At 43.4% G+C, this 19,500-nt stretch overlaps 1 protein-coding gene across 1 annotated transcript; it reads left to right on the top strand.

The window, feature by feature from the left end:
* Positions 1-1,486: 1,486 nt before the first annotated feature.
* Positions 1,487-18,191, top strand: LOC139453300 (hephaestin-like protein). The gene is made up of 13 exons (XM_071234947.1): positions 1,487-1,623; positions 3,333-3,592; positions 5,464-5,673; positions 6,714-7,035; positions 8,690-8,796; positions 9,685-9,853; positions 10,507-10,787; positions 11,485-11,678; positions 12,088-12,235; positions 13,514-13,726; positions 14,728-14,947; positions 16,358-16,986; positions 17,878-18,191. Exons 1-13 carry the CDS (start codon positions 1,487-1,489, stop codon positions 18,189-18,191), a joined length of 3,204 nt encoding a protein of 1,067 aa, XP_071091048.1.
* The last annotated feature ends 1,309 nt before the right edge of the window (positions 18,192-19,500 follow it).

The raw sequence follows: 19,500 nt of genomic DNA on the forward strand, positions 1-19,500 counted from the left end.
TCAACACATCAAGTTTCAGACTATTTCTCACCTAAGTTAATGACAGGGTCACATCACATGCGGTCCGAGAACAAACGCAGGCCACACTGTACTAAGTATCTATTTGTAGAATAAAACATTTCCCCACACCAATTACTTATCTATGATAACTTAAGTGTTGGCTTCCATTGTCTATTGCTAATCACCTATCAACGCCAATCATCTGTTGGCTTCTTTTGTTAGTTTCTACCCGTTGTTATTTTCCACCTTTTGTTATCTTATCAATTTTGTTGTCCTCACATGTACATATATATTCTCTCTGCCTCATGGTATTCATTTCAGAATTAAAACAAATACATAAATCTATCAGCCTATTATGGAACACTAGCCATTCAAATATACCTGGTAATCAAACAGCAGACAGCGCAGCCAAAATAGCCATCACACACCCTTCCCTCCCCATTCGTTTTCATACTTCTAAAGTCGAGATAAAATCTAAAATTCATCAAAATTCAACATTTCCAAAATATTATTCAAAATTCCAATTCTACAAGGCTTAAAAGCCCTTTTTATAAACCACTCTATAAATGCCACAATTTCAACAATTCGACATTTTTTTTACCAAAATTATAAACCGAATTATTTTCACAATGATGCACAAGAAATCTTCTAAAATGTATGCTTCAACAATAAAACATCCTATTAACCTGAAACAATCAAACTTATGAAATCTTTTGTCATAAGGAAGTTGCATCCTGATATAATTTTGCAATGCAACAAATATTCAGTGTTACCAAACACGTTTTGGTGTCTTCTATCATGATCGTTACTCGTCTCGTTGCAAAAGAGAAACTCGCACTCAGAAGGAAACAATGAATAATGTATACAGAATATGTTGTAACACAGGCATTGGTTTAGGACAAGTGAGCACGCGTCCCCAGTGTATTGGCTTAATGTAAACTCTGACCCTCATCATGTCACCAGCGCGTGACAGCCATGACTGACAGCAACGCAGACACTAGACAATAAACCCGTTTATCTGCCTAAACTGTATCATCCAAATTCAAATATATAAAAAAGGTTTCAGATGCTTCTGTCTTCGAAGTGTGATATAACTTACTCAGAAAACTAACCATGCATCGATGTCATCTATGATTCAAGACATAATTTCCTAAAAACGTTCACACAGGTTAAAAGCTAGTGTATTATTCCTCTACCACTATCTCTTCATATGGGTCAACCTTACAGGGATAAATGACATGACATGACTTGCCTTAACTGCATTGCAGCACAATGGAATTAATCCATGTGATCTCAAAAGCGGGTCTGGTTTGCTGGGCATAGGGCCTGGAGATGTTGTGGCCTCATCCATCACTCATTCATGCAACATTTTCAGTGGAAAAGTAACATCCACTTGTTTTTAAAATTTGCCTTTAACAGTCATAAAACTGAAAACCCGTTTTTCCTAGTTAATTTCTAGTAAGTTAGTTAGTTTGTCCGCCTCATCATGCCGGCTTGGTGTGTCATCGGTGTGATGCTGATTCTGACGGCGTTCTGTAACGGCGTGGACAGACACTACTACATCGGCTGTGTGGAGGTTCTGTGGGACTACGCGCCATCCGGGGATCTTGTGACGCCCACAAAGTGAGTACACATATAAAAAAACCCAACATAAACGTAATCACATAAAATGAGAATAATGTTACAATGGACGTTTTTCATTTGGATATTGACGTACCTAAAATGAATCCTACTATTTCACCTGTCACAGGATGCACCTGTCTGTTTCACCGGCCAGTGAATTCACCAGTCTGTTTCACCTGTCTTTGAATGTACCTCTCTGTTTCACCTGTCGGGGAATGTACCTCATGGTTTCACTTGTCGGGAAATGTACCTCTCTGTCTCACCTGTCGGTGAATGTACCTCCCTGTTTCATGTGTCAGTGATTGTACCTGTCTGTTTCACCTGTCGGTGAATGTACCTGTCTGTTTCCCCTGTCGCGGAATGTACCTGCCTGTTTTCACTGTCAGTGCATGTACCTCTCTGTCTCACCTGTCAGTGAATGTACCTGTCTGTTTCATGTGTCAGTGAATGTAACTTTCTGTTTCCCCTGTCGGGGAATGTACCTGTCTGTTTCCCCTGTCGGTGAATGTACCTGCCTGTTTTATCTGTCAGTGCATGTACCTCTCTGTCTCACCTGTCAGTGAATGTACCTGTCTGTTTCATGTGTCAGTGAATGTAACTTTCTGTTTCACCTGTTGGGAAATGTACCTGTCTGTTTCTACGGTCGGGGAATGTACCTGTCTGTTTTATCTGTAAGTGCATGTACCTCTCTGTCTCACCTGTCAGTGCATGTACCTGTCTGTTTCATGTGTCAGTGAATGTAACTTTCTGTTTCACCTGTTGGGAATGTACCTGTCTGTTTCCCCTGTCGAGGAATGTACCTTCCTGTTTTATCTGTCAGTGCATGTGCCTCTCTGTCTCACCTGTCAGTGAATGTACCTGTCTGTTTCCCCTGTCGGGGAATGTACCTTCCTGTTTTATCTGTCAGTGCATGTACCTGTCTGTTTCATGTGTCAGTGAATGTAACTTTCTGTTTCACCTGTCGGGGAATGTACCTGTCTGTTTCCCCTGTCGGGGAATGTACCTGTCTGTTTCCCCTGTCGGGGAATGTACCTGCCTGTTTTATCTGTCAGTGCATGTACCTCTCTGTCTCACCTGTCAGTGAATGTACCTGTCTGTTTCATGTGTCAGTGAATGTAACTTTCTGTTTCACCTGTTGGGGAATGTACCTGTCTGTTTCCCCTGTCGGGGAATTTACCTGTCTGTTTCCCCTGTCGGGGAATGTACCTGCCTGTTTTATCTGTCACTGCATGTACCTCTCTGTCTCACCTGTCAGTGAATGTACCTGTCTGTTTCATGTGTCAGTGAATGTAACTTTCTGTTTCCCCTGTCGGGGAATTTACCTGTCTGTTTCCCCTGTCGGGGAATGTACCTGCGTGTTAAATCTGTCAGTGCATGTACCTCTCTGTCTCACCTGTCAGTGAATGTACCTGTCTGTTTCATGTGTCAGTGAATGTAACTTTCTGTTTCACCTGTTGGGAAATGTACCTGTCTGTTTCTACGGTCGGGGAATGTACCTGTCTGTTTCACCTGTAAGGGAATGTACCGCTCTGTTTCACGTGTCAGTTTATGTACCAGTTTATCTGTTTCATCTATTTGTGAATGTAATTGTCACTTTCACTCGCGTTATGGCAATCATGATTGTCATCATAGAGGGGTGTGGTTGAAGATATAATTTGTTCCAGAAAATATAGAGGATGTCATCATTATATTATTTTGTCGGTATCCAGATTCAACATCACAAGCCCGTCCAAATACTATCTCTATCAGGGCCACAACCTGCTGGGGCGGGTGTACAAGAAGGCGGTGTACAAGCAGTACACAGATGCCACATATTCTGTGGAGATTGAGAAGCCCAAATGGCTCGGCTTCCTTGGTCCCATCTTGAAGGGAGAGGAGGGGGACACGCTCCTGCTTCACTTCAAGAACTTCGCCACCCAGAGGTATTCCATGCATCCACACGGGCTGCTGTACAACAAGACGAGTGAAGGTGAGCTACAGCGAATATACTCATGGGAGTACCAGTGCTTCCTGCCTCTGACTGTTATAAATGACAATGTCTCCCTGTCAAAATTCCGGGTTAATATAGGTCCAAAGCACGTCATGCTGGACGTAAGAGTGAGTGAGTTAAAAATTATCGGCAGTTGGTTGTAAAAGGTGAATGACATACACCAATGTCCAAAAGAAAGTATACCAAGAGTTTGAAAGACTATGAAAGAAATCCAATATGTGTATGTATATTTCATTGGAGTTGTGTTCTAAAATAATGTGTGGAACTGTTCATGTTATCCAAAAGAACTCTTGAACAAAAGTGAGTGAGTGAGTGAGTGAGTATGGTTTTACACCGCTTTTAGCAATATTCAAGCAATATCACGGCGGGGGACACGAGAAATGGGCTTCACACATTGTACCCATGTCGGGAATCGAACCCGGGTCTTCGGCGTGACGAGCGAACGCTTTAACCACTAGGCTACCCGACCGCCCCCTTGAACAAAAAGACACATATAGGGTCTAAAATGACACGTTTCACAATATCACTGTACCAACACTTTAAAATATTTGAAAGCACATTCAAAGCCAACTTAATACCCACCTTGTGAATAATATAACAGCATGCCTGAACACGACGACGCACCAATGACGTTAAATGTCGTTAAATGTCGGATGACGTTGGAGGTAATCCGCTGCCATTGTTCCAGTTCTTGACGTTTGACTGGTGCCGCTGGTCGTCTTCTGATCTGTCGGTCAAGGTGATCCCATACATTTTCGATGGGGTTCATATCAGGAGAACATAGTGGCCAGGGTAAAACGTGAATGTTCGTGTTGTTCAGAAAGTTCTGTGTGATCATGAACCTTGCCGTATATGGGTCCCGCATTGTCTTCGCTGTTGGTGATCGCATGGTTGCAAAACGCTTCTCAAAACTTTATACCGATATCCCTGAGCCTCGTTTTGAAATCACCGCACATATCGCTTCAGATCATGATCATGACCCTACCGCCTCCACAATTGGGCACTAAACGTTCACCTGCTCGTCTGTATTCTCGCTGCCGATCGTCATTTCTGTACAAGCTATATCCACTATGAGAACATGACACGTCCCCCGGCCCGCACTTACCAACGTCGAATTGATCTCGCCTGGCCCTTGTCAACTTGTAACGTCGGTGTTGACGCGTTAACATCACTCCGCTGTAGGACCGCTCTGAAACCGCTCTCTCTTAATCTCCTATACATGGTCTGTCGACTGACCTTGTGTCAAAGCTGCAGTGCCGTCGCTGCCGTTGCCGTCGCTGTAATGACGCGGTTTCATAGATAGATGGTGCTGATGTGGCGGTCTTCAATGGGCGTGGTCACCCTTTTGTCTCCCGCTCTTACGCCTATCTGTCTGTTGCATCAATCTGGTAATGGCGACACGGGTGCATCCAAACGTGGCGGCGGTTATGATGACGTCCTGTTGATGTTGAAAAGTTCCTTGGATTGAATGGATGTGTCTTGGGTCTAGTGGTAGAGCGTCCGGCCAGAGAGCGGAAGGTCCGGGGTTCGATCCCCGACCGCATCATACCAAAATACGTTAAAAGATGGTACTTGTTGTTACCCTGTCTGGCGCTCGGCATTGAGGGGCTAAAACAAGGACTGGTCGGCTCGGAGTCAGTATACTGTGTCTGAGTGGGGTATTCATGTTAAACTGCGGCAAGGTATCTCAGTGAGCTAGCACTATAAATCGGCATCAGTCCGGACTAGTACAAGCAGCCACACAAACACACACACGTACATGCACGTCGCTATATAAGTGCAATAATCTTGGATGCGACGTTAAACCCCATTTCACCTCACCTACATATGACATTTTCCCACACTTGCAGGTGCTAAGTACCACGATGGCTACCATAACATGACCTCGGATGACCTTGTGTGGCCCGGGGGGTCCCACACGTACCGGTGGGAGATCAACAAGCAGGCCAGCCCCAGCCCCCAGAGTCCGGACTGCATTTCCTGGATCTACCACTCTCACGTCGTCCCCACCAACGACACCAACGCCGGCCTCGTCGGCTTCATCTACACCTGCACACCAGGTAAGGTCACAGTTCGGCGGTAGAAATAGAAGTTGCTTATTGTTCAACGTCATTAAACATATGACCCAGTCCCACGGCGAACATCAACCAGTTGTGACAGTCAGGATAAGTAATGTTTAATAATTGGAAAGGAAGGTTTATTTATCTGTGATACAGATATTATTAAGTTCGGTTAGCAATCGTGCCGCTGAAGGTCCGGGTTCGAATCTCACAAAGTACACTAAGGCTAAAAAATAAACTACCTAAGAACCCATAAGTAAAGCGTTCTGTACGAGGTACTCACACGCATTTGTCAAATGAGTGTCACCGAACTGAACACGTTCCTCCCACGGAGGGAGGTAAGTAAACTACGGTTATAACGAACTCAACGGGACCATTAATTTTAGTTCGTTATAACCGAAGTTCGTTATAAGCATATATACAGCATAACTACAACAAATGGTCGGGACAAAAAGGAAGTTCGTTATATCCGTCAGTTCGTTATAAGCGTGTTCGTTATAAACGTAGTTTACTGTATTTGTAACGTATATAAAGCCCGATCGTTATGTCCGCCCCGGCCACGTTACGAACATTATTCAGCATTGTCAGTTTTCTGTTACTGGATTCCTTTTCGGAATCCATTATTTTAGTTCCACCACTTCTCGTCATCAATAATCAGTATCTGATGGCCCAGTCGTCTAAGGCGCCGCGATTCACCTTGCAGAATTGCGTCCCTTGGGCACGAAACCTATGATTGTGAGTTCGAATCCCGGTTCGCCTCGATTATGTTTCTAGGTTTGTCAGCACCATACCCGTGCTCGTGGGTTTCACCGGAGTGGTAAACGTCTGAGACCTGCGGGCTTTCCCCCCACATCAAGCCGACATAACTGGAATGTTGTTGAAAGCGGCGTTAAACCCAACTCACTCACTCACTGTAATATCTGCACGGCGCGTAAATCTGTATGCCGGTTTGTCATATGATTGTTTTGATCGGAATACAGATGGATTATTGCTGAATGTGGCGTAAAACAACATTCACTTGCTCATCTGGACTGTTACAGGCATCCTGGACAAGGCGCCGAGTGGGCGCCAATACGCCATCTATGCCAGTCAGATGGATGAGAACAGAAGCTGGTACATGCAGGACAACCTTCACAGATTCGGCGGCAACATCAGCACCATCAACAAGGTCAACGTCAGGGACAACCGGTTCCGACGTTGGAATACGATGCCAGCCCTCAATGGCTACGTTTACGGCAACCTCCCCGGCCTTGACGCCTGTGTAGGGGAAACTGTCACGTTTCATTTTGCTGCCATGGGTCACGCCAAAGATATGCACCAGCTAGCCATCAGCGGCCATTCTTTCAAACAGTTTGGTCACATGTAGGAAATCTGGATTTTAGCTTTCGATACTTATTGCAAGCATGAGTATTTCCTGAAATGTTTAATACATATTGAATATGAATCTTAATAGTTTTTCCGTCTCAACGCAGATTTACACCTGTTACGCCTCGTTGAACAAACTGATCTTCAATAGGTTAATTATCACCCGCTTTGGGGTAGCCTGGTGGTTAAAGCGTTCACACGCCACGCCCAAGACCCGGGTTCGATTCCCGACATGGGTACAATGTGTGAAGCCGTGATATTGCTGGAATATTGCTAACAGCGGCGTAAAACCATACTCACTCACTCACTATGACCCGCTTTGGGCAAGGAGATCTGAATAAATTGTATTTTCTACACAACTTTACATTGAAAAATACCGAATTACCAATATACTGGTATATTAATTGCTTTGGGTGAATCGGCGAGAAAGGGTTAACAGTACATTGGGAAATGTCTAAAATGCTTAAGTTTTTTTAATGGATTCGCCGTGTTCAAAGAATATATTTTCTTATACCGCCTCTACACAGTGTTTGAATTAAATTTCGTTTATATAGAATAGACTTCAGTTCAAGAATCAGATCTATGTGGTGCGACTTTAATAGCTTCAATAAATCATAGAAGACGCGGACGCGGACGCGTTGCTTTGTGGAACGAAACAGTTCAGCTCATAATTTGTGCTTTTATGAAGATTTATGACACACGAACCATGGTACTCCCTCTGTGTCTATTAATAGTTACAGCTTTTACATTGAATAATAACGAACATATTCAAATATGAGCGAGTTGGATTTGACCCCATTTTACGAGTTTATATTCATATCGCGGCGTTTATGCAGCTCCTTGACATTTATCGCATCGGTGACACGGGATCACGGGTACGGTGTTGACAAAAACCAAGTGTAACCCAAGCATTTTCATACCGTGAAAAAATAAAGCACCACACCTTCTCTATTTTCATATATCCGGAATATCTAAACATGCCATTGACTAAAGTTTGATAAATGTCAAATGTATCCTAGATAGTTAAAGGGACACTGCATATTCCCAAAGGTAGGAGTGAGTGAGTGAGTGAGTGCGCGCGTGCGTGCGTGAGTGCGTGAGTGAGTGAGTGAGTGGCTTGGTATACGCCGCCTCGATATTCCAGCAATATCACGACGAGTGACACCAGAAAAGGGCATCACACATTATACCCATGTGGGGATTCGAACCAGGGCGTACAGCGTGACGAGAAAACGCTTGTACTTAGGTGTCAGCTGGTAAACTAAAACAAATAAGTTTTGTCAAACAATGAGTGAGTGAGTGAGTTTGGTTTTACGCCGCTTTTAGCAATATTCCAGCAATATCACGGCGGGGGACACCAGAAATGGGCTTCACACATTGTACCCATGTCGGGAATCGAACTCGGGTCTTCGGCGTGACGAGCGAACGCTTTAACCACTAGGCTACCCGACCGCCCCTGTCAAACAATGACTACAGGATACATTTTAATAAAATGTATTTATATTTAATGTCGTAATGTGTAGTTAGCGACTCATATTTCCCAGTTGATACAGTATATTATGCTTTCTAATGACATGCATGACATTTGTTATTTGCGACACACCCCATCGCTATCAGTGTAAAAGAGAGCGGGTAATGCTGTTGGTTTCAGTCGCAACTCCATCAGCCTGGAGGTGGCCCAGTTCGCCACGGTGACGGTCAAGGCGCTGGCCGTGGGGCGCTGGCTGCTGTACGATGAGGTGATGGCAAACTTTGTGGGTGAGTAATATATGGTAGTCCCGGTAGTTTACAAAAGAGGTTAGGGGTGTAGTGTCGTGAATGTACGTAAATACGTATATACATAATTATCATCTTTAATGGCCTTGTTAAGAGTTCGTAAGATCTGACTGATCCATCATCACAGCCCTACATATTATATCATTACTTCATCATGTTCTTGGTCCAAAGGGGGCACGGGTTGTCCAGTCGTCTAAGGCGCCGCGATTCGCTGTGCAGAGTTGCGTCCCTTGGGCGCCTCATAAACCTGTGATTGTGGGTTCGAATCCCGGTTCGCCCCGATTATGTTTCTTGGTTGCTCGTGCGTTTCACCGAAGTGGTAAACGTCTGAGACCTGCATCACTTCGGGCTTTCATCCCACATTAAGCTAACACGCCGTGATATAACTGGAATACTGTTAAAAGCTCACTCACTCCTTGGTCCAAAATGTGACATTGGTGGATTGAGAAAGGACTAGATGTGAGGGATATGAATATATTTTCATAATTAAATCTGCAAATACCTAGTGTCATCACTGATTTTTATTTATTTTTCATACACTCATATCACTTTCCGCTATTCGTGCCTTCTCGGGACAAAGGAATCTTTTTCGGCAGATAATCGAGACTGGTTATTCTCTGGCGTTCTTTTCACACTTCGCTTTTGGTTATATCAGGGTGGTTATATGGAGTCATACATCCCAGATCTACCTAGTTCTTGGTTACATTGTCCAGTCGGATGTGTCGAACTCCGGATATATGAAACTCTTTATCCGGTTCACAGGAGTTTTTCGCACTTTCGTATATTTCACTCGTATTGCTGTTTGGAAGTAAAATAGAAACATATTTTTATTCATATATACCCATCAATAATACATCACGGTTCTTCCAGATGGCATGACCGCCTTCTTCAATGTCGGGACATGCAGCCATATCCGGCTTAAACCCAAGATGGTGCCACCTCGAAATGTCCGGCGCTACTATATAGCTGCAGAAGAGATTCTATGGAATTATGCCCCCTCCCACACAAATAAATACGAAGGAGGGACATTACGAAACGGGTAAGCTACGTAATAGTTCCAATGAAAGTAGTTCACAGAATTGATGGAATCAAAATTATTCAAATTACTTTTAATCAGCACTTTTTACTGAGTTATGGATACACAGTTCCGTTAACTCACAGATCAAAAATAGTTCAGGGCATTTAGGTTTGGACCTCAAAGAACCATCAAATTATTGTCTTCATCTATGAAAAATATTTATGTTAGGTATTGACAAGACAAGACAAATTATTCAGTATAGAGGCCAGTGGCCCAAAATACAGACATACGAAGGTTTCATTTCTTAGCGCTATTATACATCCATACACACACACATATATATATACACACACACACACATGAATAGGTATAAACAGGTATCACTTATTGTTTGTGTATTTTGAGTGTTCATGATATTTATGAATATGTTTACTGCACTGTCATTTCTGATGCATTTACTAATATACATTTTTCTAATATTGGTATTAACCGGCTTAAAACTGTTGATCTCAAACAATATGGCGGTGTCCTATTCAGGAATAGTTGAGAAATGTGGAAATCGTTGACGGGAAAGCACTATTGCTAAAATGAATAAATCAGTAAATGCAAACATCTGTTTTTCACATGTAATTTAATGTACTAATTTTGTATTAGTTGTTCATTGTCTTTCCTAGGAGATCTAAAATTTATTTCGAGAAGAACCGCACAAGGATCGGCGGCACATACAAGAAGGCCGTATTCACTGGGTATACGGACACATCGTTCAAAATACAGAAACAGCGGTCCAAGAGTGAAGAACATCTTGGATTTCTCGGCCCCGTCATTAAAGCGGAGGTAGGGGACGCCATTGAAGTGCACTTCCTGAATCGGGCGAGCCGGCCCTACTCGCTACATCCACACGGTGTGCAGTGTAATAAGGACAATGAAGGGATGTTGTATAACGACAACCATCCAGGTAATATATATGCTAGTGTCGGAATATAAAAGAAAGATGATTGAATCTAATTCTAGATTACTCCGGATGATAATTCGTGGTTTGTCACAACCATCGCCATCGTTGGTGTCACAAGAGTTGTAACCTTCTGTTCTGTCGATATAAGTACAGTTAACTACGTTTATAACAATCACGCTTATACCGAGCTGACTGATATAACGAACTGTTTTGGGGTCCCGTCGATTTGCTGTATATAGTGTGTATATATGCCTAAAAACCAACTACTGTTAAAACGAACTACAATTAGTGGTCCCTTTTAGTTCGTTATAACCGTAGTTCATTGTAGATATAAAAAGGGGATCTCTCACCTTAAAATGTAACAATTGCTTGAGCTTTGCATCGTTGTCTACGTGGTGTGATGGTAAACGCATAAGTGACCAAAGCCGTCACTACTCAAATGAGTAATAAACACACAATTGGAAGTGCCATTAATAACGAACACGCTTATAACGAACTGACGGATATGACGAACTTATTGTTTTGTCCCGGCCACTGCTGTGTATATTCTGTACATATGCTAATAAGGAACTACGGTTATAACGAACTAAACTTAGAACCTTTGCGTTCGTTATAACCGTAGTTTACTGTATTATCATGGTGTGTAGGTGATCTTGTCCATCACTTGACTTTCCAACCACATCGTACGCTCCTTTGACAGAGACATCAAAAAAGTTCGTCCCCCCGGGGCGAGTACAGACGTACTACTGGGAAGTGCCGGACTACCTCAGACCGGAGACAGACGACCCCAACTGTGTCATCCGGATCTACACGTCCGGCACCGACATCGGCCACGATATATACAGCGGATTGGTGGGACCCCTTGTTGTCTGCAGGAAAGGAGAAATAAAGAAGGTAACTGGCTATGATGAAGGGAAGAACGAAGAAGTTAGGTGAGGTGAAATGGGAAGTAACGTTCAGGATTAGTGTACTCATATAGCAACGTGCATGCACGCGTGTGTGTGGCTGCTTGACCTTTCCCGGACTAATACCGACTTTATAGTTAGCCCACTAACAACGAGTACCATCTTTTAACTCGAGTGACTTGTATTTTACAGCACTATAGGGATTATGACAGGAATCCTTCCTCTTCGTTTCTGTTCTACTGCATACAGCGGTTTACAACCCCTTCCTCTTCCTCTCTCTGTCACGATATGGCTGAAATACTGCCGATGTGACGTTAAATCTTAACTCACTCTTCCTCTCTCTACATCTGTGTCCTAGAGAACAGCGGCTTAAGAGTTCTTCTTCCTCTCTATTCTAGAGAACAGCAGTTCGCGAATTCTTCCTCTACTTCTCCATCGTGGACGAGAACTTCTCCTGGTACCTGGAAGACAACATAAAACTGGCGAAGGTCGATCACAAAGTCAACCGCTCGGACGGACAGTTCTTGGAAGCAAATAGGATGTCCAGTAAGTAGCTCTCCTCGTTGGCCAATCACGATTGAGAGCAGCAAATGTATTTCTGTATTAGTGAGGAGGCAGTTACCACATTGTCCTTCTGTACAGTAAACTACGTTTATAACGAACACGCTTATAACGAACTGACGGATATAACGAACTTATTTTTGGTCCCGGCTATTTGCTGTTTATGTGCTGTAGATATGCTTATAACGAACTGCGGTTATAACGAACTAAAATAAGTGGTACCTTTGACTTCGTTATAACCGTAGTTTACTGTATGATCATCAATCATAATGTTATATGTGTCTCATTTGTATTTGTTTTCAAATGAAGGATTTGTCAGGCAGCAAACACATACTTCCTTATGCCAATTGTGTAAGAGACGGGTGACAAGCTTATTATATAATAACCTTTTGGCTAACACCTGGTGTCATCACTGATTTTTCAGTCACCCTTTCACATAATGTTTCACCGCCACTTTGCCTTTTACGCCCAATAGAATATGTTTCGTTGGAAGATGGAGATGGCTTTCGCCTTGGCGTTTTATATTTATCACCGCCTCACCTAACGTATGTGCCGTTCCATTGAACATATTCCACATAAAACATATTGACTGTAGCTAGTTTTCTTTTCTTCGGAGGACCGCCTCCGTGGTCTAGTGGTAGAGCGTCCGCCCGGAGAGCGGAAGGTCCGGGGTTCGATCCCCGGCCGCGTCATGCCTAAAGACGTTAAAAGATGATACTTGTTGTTACCCTGTCTGGCGTTCGGCATTAAAAGGGCTAAAACAAGGACTGGTCGGCTCGGAGTCAGTATACTGTGTCTGAGTGGGGTATTCATGTAAAAATTGCGGCATGGTATCTCAGTGAGCTAGCACTATAAATCGGCATCAGTCCAGACTAGTACAAGCAGCCACACACAGACAGGTACATGCACGTCGCTATATAAGTGCAATAATCTTGGACGCGACGTTAAACCCATTTTCACCTCACCTGACCTTTCTTTTGGAATGTATCGTCATTCACGTGGAACCAACTGTAAATAATATGATTATGATAGGATCTGATGGTAACAGTGTTTAGTTATGTGTCACCTAAACCATGCAGATGCCCTGAATGGATGCTCATGCTATCAACCACTAGCCTGTCTGGTTCTGACTGTTGCCATGGAGATATGATGTGGTTGTAATAACACTGTGTTGTGAAACAGTATTTTCCTTATTTTACTCTTTTCCCTAATTTACAAATTGTTTTCTCTCTATTTAATGAAATTCTGCTGCTTGTTGCACAGGTATTAACGGCTTTATGTACGGGAACGTGCCGGGCCTGGCAATGTGTAGGGGGGAGGTGATACGCTGGTACGCCTTCAACCTGGGAACGGATTTAGATCTTCATACTCTCTATTTCCATGGCAACATGTTCGAGAACCACCACCAGCACAAAGTATCCACGGGGATGATATCCGGGGCCCTGAAGACTCTCATCATGTCGCCCAGGAACATAGGTACGGAACTGCAATAATTATTCAAAGTTATGCTTAATTGTTTGTATTCTTTACGATGTTATGTCAATACTGGTGTTTGCCAGACGTAACGGTGTGTGGCATCCCATTGGATTTGGGATCAGAAAAGATCCCCAGTACCTGAAGTTTGTCGTAGTTGGAGATTAAATGAATAAGGTCACTAGCCTCAGTGTTTTGCGTGTCACCCTACCCCGACGAGCTGGCATGTTGTTCATAATATCAACCACGGGTTTGTCTGGTCCAAGTCTATTTAAAGACAGCGGGGATAGAGTTGGTATTTTACTGTCGCGTTAATCAACAAACAAACGAACAATAACCAACATGGTGGGTTGTATCAGTCTCTGTGAGTAAAATCGTATACCGCTGTGTTTTGATAACGTTCAATCTCATTAAAATCAGATCTTAGTTCTCGCTATCGCTAAACAAAGATCTGAGGACATCCCATTACGGGTCACGTCAGAACGACCTTTCGCGAATTTTGACCGACCAATGAAATGACTGACAAGAAATCGACATTAGCCAATCAGAAGGCAGCTTTCTCGAGCTTTACGAGACTAGTTTCAAACTGGCGACTACGCTTCGAAACATATTTTGACGTATTCTCGATTAAAAAAAATTAAAACTGATAAGAAGAACACTCTGGAATGGCTTATAGATGGCCTAGATTGTATGGATATAATCATAAAACCCGTAACTATCGTTCGGAATACCCCGTGTTAAATATTTCTTGGTTGCATGATTAGAAAACAGATTCCGACTGTCACTTTCATGATCTGTTAAACGACGCTCTGATTGGTCGGATGAAAGGTCGTTCTGACGTGACCCGTAATGGAATGTCCTCAGATCTTTGTTTAGCGGTAGCGAGTACAAAGATCTGATTTTAATGAGATTGGATAACGTTAAACGGGACTCTGAATGGAGGTGAACGTTGAGTAGAAGTAGAAGCAGAGCTGTTTGTTTTATTCATTACCAAACTCTTTCAGGCACGTGGGGTTTACAGTGCCACTCCAACGACCATTTCGTGAAGGGAATGAGCGCCATGTACCAGGTGACGGAGTGCCCCGTTCGGTATCCCGCCCCCTCCCCTCGTGTCCGTAGGGGTCGGGAGAGGATCTTCTACCTCCAGGCGGAGGAGGGCGTGTGGGACTACACCCCGCATCACATGGACATGGTGCAGGGGGTGCCATTCATCACACCTGACAGGTGAGCCCGGGGGACGGGACGAGTCGGCCATGTGATGCCGTCCTTATGGCGGGGGCGGTACCCAGGACATGTACCTGTCAAGGGGGCGGTGCTTCACGACCGGATTCCTTAACCTAGTCTAGGGCCCACTTGCACAAAGCGATCTTAGCGCTAAGATGATACTCCCATACTTTAACATAGGCTTACTATAGTCGTAGCGCTTAGATCGCTTTGTGCAAGTGGGCAACAAAATAATAATAATAATAAAATAATAATAATGATAATAGTAATAATAGAGTTACCATGAAAGCCGTGTTTAAATCAGACGAAGCTTACATGATGGGTCTGCCGATTCACCCGACCAATTCCTCCTTTAAGACTTTGATGTCATAGTCTCTCGATAGCGTCCTATCTAGGAAAAGCCTGTAAGGCATTCAGGTAAAGAATTGGTCCCAAATACTTTAATTAACGGGGTACATATCTGAATAGCGTCAAGTCAAACAAACGGTATACCAGCTTTCATTGTCAGTATACTTTACGGGAGCGGAGTCCGTGTCTCCAACATCCCCTGCAACTTTCTACAGAAGACCACGTACCTCATCACCGGGAGTCGGGGATTTGTATGTGGCTAAAGATGTTGTGTGAAGGATAAAACACGTCCGATGGTTTTAAGTCTCATAAAAACGCAAGGTGAAGTGTTTTTTCCGAAGGGAAGTGGTGTATGTTGCTTATAAACCGAAAGACAAATCTCAAAGAACATTCATCAACACTTGGCTACAGATACGAGAGTTGCAAGTTCGATCCACTGAAATATAACATCTCTAATCTGAGAGGTTTATAAGATCAAGTATCGTTGAACAGGAGAAGGCCCTGGCCCAGGGTTGTGATCGGGAACAGGTTTATATTAGATAACAGACCCTGCTTTAAAATTGTAAGTTAGGCGTTGTCAGTAAAGGTCCAACAGTTCAAAGAAGGAATTGTCGGGCCTATCAAGATTAAAGTAAATAGATCAATTAACTCTACATCCACTTAATGTGGGGCGGTGGGGAAGCCTAGTGGTTAAAGCGTTCGCTCGTCACGCCGAAGACCCGGGTTCTAATCCCCACATGGGTACAATGTGTGAAGCCAATTTCTGGTGTCACCCGTCGTGATATTGCTGGAATATTACTAGAAGCGGCGTTAAGCACTATTCACTCACTCCACTTAATGGAAATATTATAAATAAAGAAGTCTGCACAACAACCAGATCGATTCAGGCTAAAAAATGATTCTTAGTTGCGTTTCTTTTAATATATTTCACTGACCAACTGTATCCCGCTATCCTGGTAAAATATGTACATAATTCTTCTTGCCATTAAGTCACTCCCTGGCGACTGGGCGCATTGAATCATTGTGATCGTTTGTTAATGGCATCTGTTCAACCGTTTTCAGGAGAGGGACCGTCTACACAAACCATACAGGGTATTTAATGGGAACAAAATACAAGAAAATGTTCTATAAACAATACAAGGACAAGAGGTTCAGGTACCCAGTCAAGCGCAAGTCAGACGAGGCATATCTTGGCTTTCTGGGACCCGTGATTTATCTGGAAGTCGGAGACATTTTGACAATAAGGTTCAGAAATAAAGGTCAGCGTCCATATTCCATTCATCCGGAAGGACTACAGAGTATCACTGCTCGGCTCGGCCCCTGGATGCCCAGCCAACGCGACCAGGGTATTGTTCAACCCGGCAAGACGTTCAGCTATCAGTGGGAAGTGACAAAAGATGACGGTCCTGGGCCATCCGACGCCCCCTGTGTGTCCCGGATGTACTACTCGGATGTCGACGCCATGAAAGACACCAACTCGGGACTTGTGGGACCTCTTGTCATATGCAAAAGTGGGATTTTGGACAAATACGGAAAAAGAACGGACGTCGATAGGGATTTTGTAGCGTATTTTACAGTGTTGGATGAAAACTTTAGTTGGTACCTTGAAGAGAATATCGCTACCTATTCACCACGACCAGATTTGGTGGATCGTCATAACAAGAATTTTACAAACAGCAACAGAATGCACGGTACGTTGAACTGTTATAACTAATATTTGCTTTGGCGTCATGAAATCGTGTGTCATGAACTCGCTTTCCGGAAAACGTCACAACGGGCCCAGGATTCTCTAATGCAAATATCGTGACTTCACTTGCAAAAGCGGCGTTCGGATTAACAGGGTTTAACTAACGACGTCTGTAATATGTCAAGGACGACGAAACGATTCAAAATCCTCCCTCATTACTCGTGACCAAGAGAGTCAGTCCGGGATAAAATGAAAAGCGACACGTGCTCCTCTCGTGGTCATTTTATCAAAAAGGTTCCGTCTTTCTGGCAACGAGTATACCGATTAAAAGAGTCAACTTGTTGACCTACACCCGCCTTTGTATGTTTACATAAATATTTTCTACATTAGTCAACATCGTGAGACAAACTGCAACTTTGATATGTTTTTCGATACAAAGCACACATAAACATTCAGGAGGAACTTCAAGTCATAGGCACATTGTGACTGGTTACTCGTGATTTCTAACATAACAATTGAATAATAGGGTTGGGGGGACGAACCTTTTTTTCGTGTTAGGGGCGAGTGGTTACGAATGATGAATTCACTGTATCACTAATTCTACTTGTATCTGGGGGCACGGGTGGCCCAGTCGTGTAAGGCGCCGAGATTCGCTATGAAGAGTTGCGTCCCTTGGGCACGCCAGAAACCTATGATTGTGGGTTCGAATCCCGCCCGCCCCGATTATGTTTCTAGGTTTATCATCACCATACCCGTGCTCATTGGTTTCACCTAACTGGTAAACGTCTAAGACCACAAACGTTAAACTGACACTTTGCGATATAACTGGAATATTGTTAAAAGCGGCGTTAAACCAAACTCACTCACTCACTCATCTTGTATTTGTACATTGCAGTTATAAATGGCTTCCTCTACGGAAACCAGCCAATACCAACGATGTATAAAGATGAAGAGGTTGCATGGTATCTGTTGTCCCTGGGGTCACAGTTTGACCTTCACTCCATTCATTTCCATGGCAACCTTGTCACGGAGTTCAGTGACACGGACAGGAAAAATGACGTCACTCAGATCTTCCCGGGAATGTTCGTAACTGTACGCATGCGTGCAATAAATACCGGCCGGTGGTTGTACCACTGCCATGTCAACAACCACATCAAGGCCGGAATGGAAGGCATGTACCAAATCATGGACAGACAAACAGTAACCTGATGACGTCAATACATGACACTTTTTATGGATAGGTTATTCTTGGTAACGACGTTTAAGAGCTACTTGAGCTCATGAATGTAATATTTTTATTGATGTCCTAGTTTAGTTGTTGATCGAATAAAAACTTCTGTCCGTCTGTCTGTCACATTTAGATCGGGGCGCGGGTGGCCCAGTCGCCTAAGGCGCTACGATTCGTCGTGCAGAGTTGCGTCCCTTGGGCACGCCAGAAACCTGTGATCATGGGATCGAATCCTGGTTCGCCCAAGTTATGTTTCTGGGTTTGTCGTGATTGTGAGTTTCACTAAAGTGGTAAATGCCTGAGACCTGCATCACTTTGGGCTTTTCTCCCACACTAAGTTGATACGCTGTCACAGTAACTGGAAATTTGTTAAATCGAATTTATCAATTCACTCACTTACTCAACTTGTTCCACCCCTCCACCAAAATGAATCATATGCCTCTGTAACCAAAAAATCACCTGTGACAACAGCTTCTATTGAATGTCAGACAGACCTTACATGGACTAAATCTACGAACCCTGAACTTGTCCGAAGTGAAGATATGGTTCCTCATGGAGAGTTTGCTACACAAACTGCTGAATTGCTACCAGCTAGTTTACTGCCATCTCAATCTCCTCTTACCTCTTTTTCACAGAAGGAATCCTCATCTCACATACAATCTGGTCTCGGAAAGCATAAAAATACTACTGCTCACTATCATATCAAAACAGATTCTTTGCCAAAGCAACAGTCACAAAGTGTACCTGAAACTCATGTCAAGCAAAATGTAAAAGTGAACCAAAAGTTAACTAGGATCACTCACAGCGATAGGCTCGCTAAGGGTTCAACAGATCAAATCCAGCTTTACAATAAGTTTGGATCCCTCGAAGATATGGATGTGTCTGAACACAGCTATCATCGGACAGGCAGTTTATCGCCTACAAAGTCTAGGCGTGGTAGATCACCAATAAATGCACCCAAATCATGACTCATTCACAAAATATAATACAGTGGAATTGTAGAGGTTTTAGGGCTAATTTTAATGAACTCGGGCTTCTTCAGCAGGACTTCAATCCTGTAGCATTTTGTCTCCAGGAAACATTCCTGAAGGCAACTGATAGAGTTGATTTTCGCAGGTATGATATTCATCAAGGTTATTCCTCAAACACAGAGAAAGCATCGGGTGGTGTATCCGTGATGGTTCGTCGAAATATACTACAAAGTCCAGTGCCACTTAAAACTGATCTTCAAGCGGTTGCGGTACGAATAACTTTACATGTGGCAATTACGCTCTGTTCTTTATATGTACC

This window comes from Haliotis cracherodii, unplaced genomic scaffold (assembly GCF_022045235.1).
Source record: "Haliotis cracherodii isolate W230 unplaced genomic scaffold, xgHalCrac1.p SCAF_9, whole genome shotgun sequence".
Taxonomy (NCBI): domain Eukaryota; kingdom Metazoa; phylum Mollusca; class Gastropoda; order Lepetellida; family Haliotidae; genus Haliotis; species Haliotis cracherodii.

What these genes read in the sequence shown, in the direction of transcription:
- LOC139453300 (XM_071234947.1), top strand. Translation starts at nt 1,487, where the DNA reads ATGCCGGCTTGGTGTGTCATCGGTGTGATGCTGATTCTGACGGCGTTC. An exon ending in GGAAAGGAGAAATAAAGAAG is followed by an intron (nt 11,679 to 12,087) that starts GTAACTGGCTAT and finishes TCTCTATTCTAG; the next exon opens with AGAACAGCAGTTCGCGAATT. An exon ending in CATGTCGCCCAGGAACATAG is followed by an intron (nt 13,727 to 14,727) that starts GTACGGAACTGC and finishes AAACTCTTTCAG; the next exon opens with GCACGTGGGGTTTACAGTGC.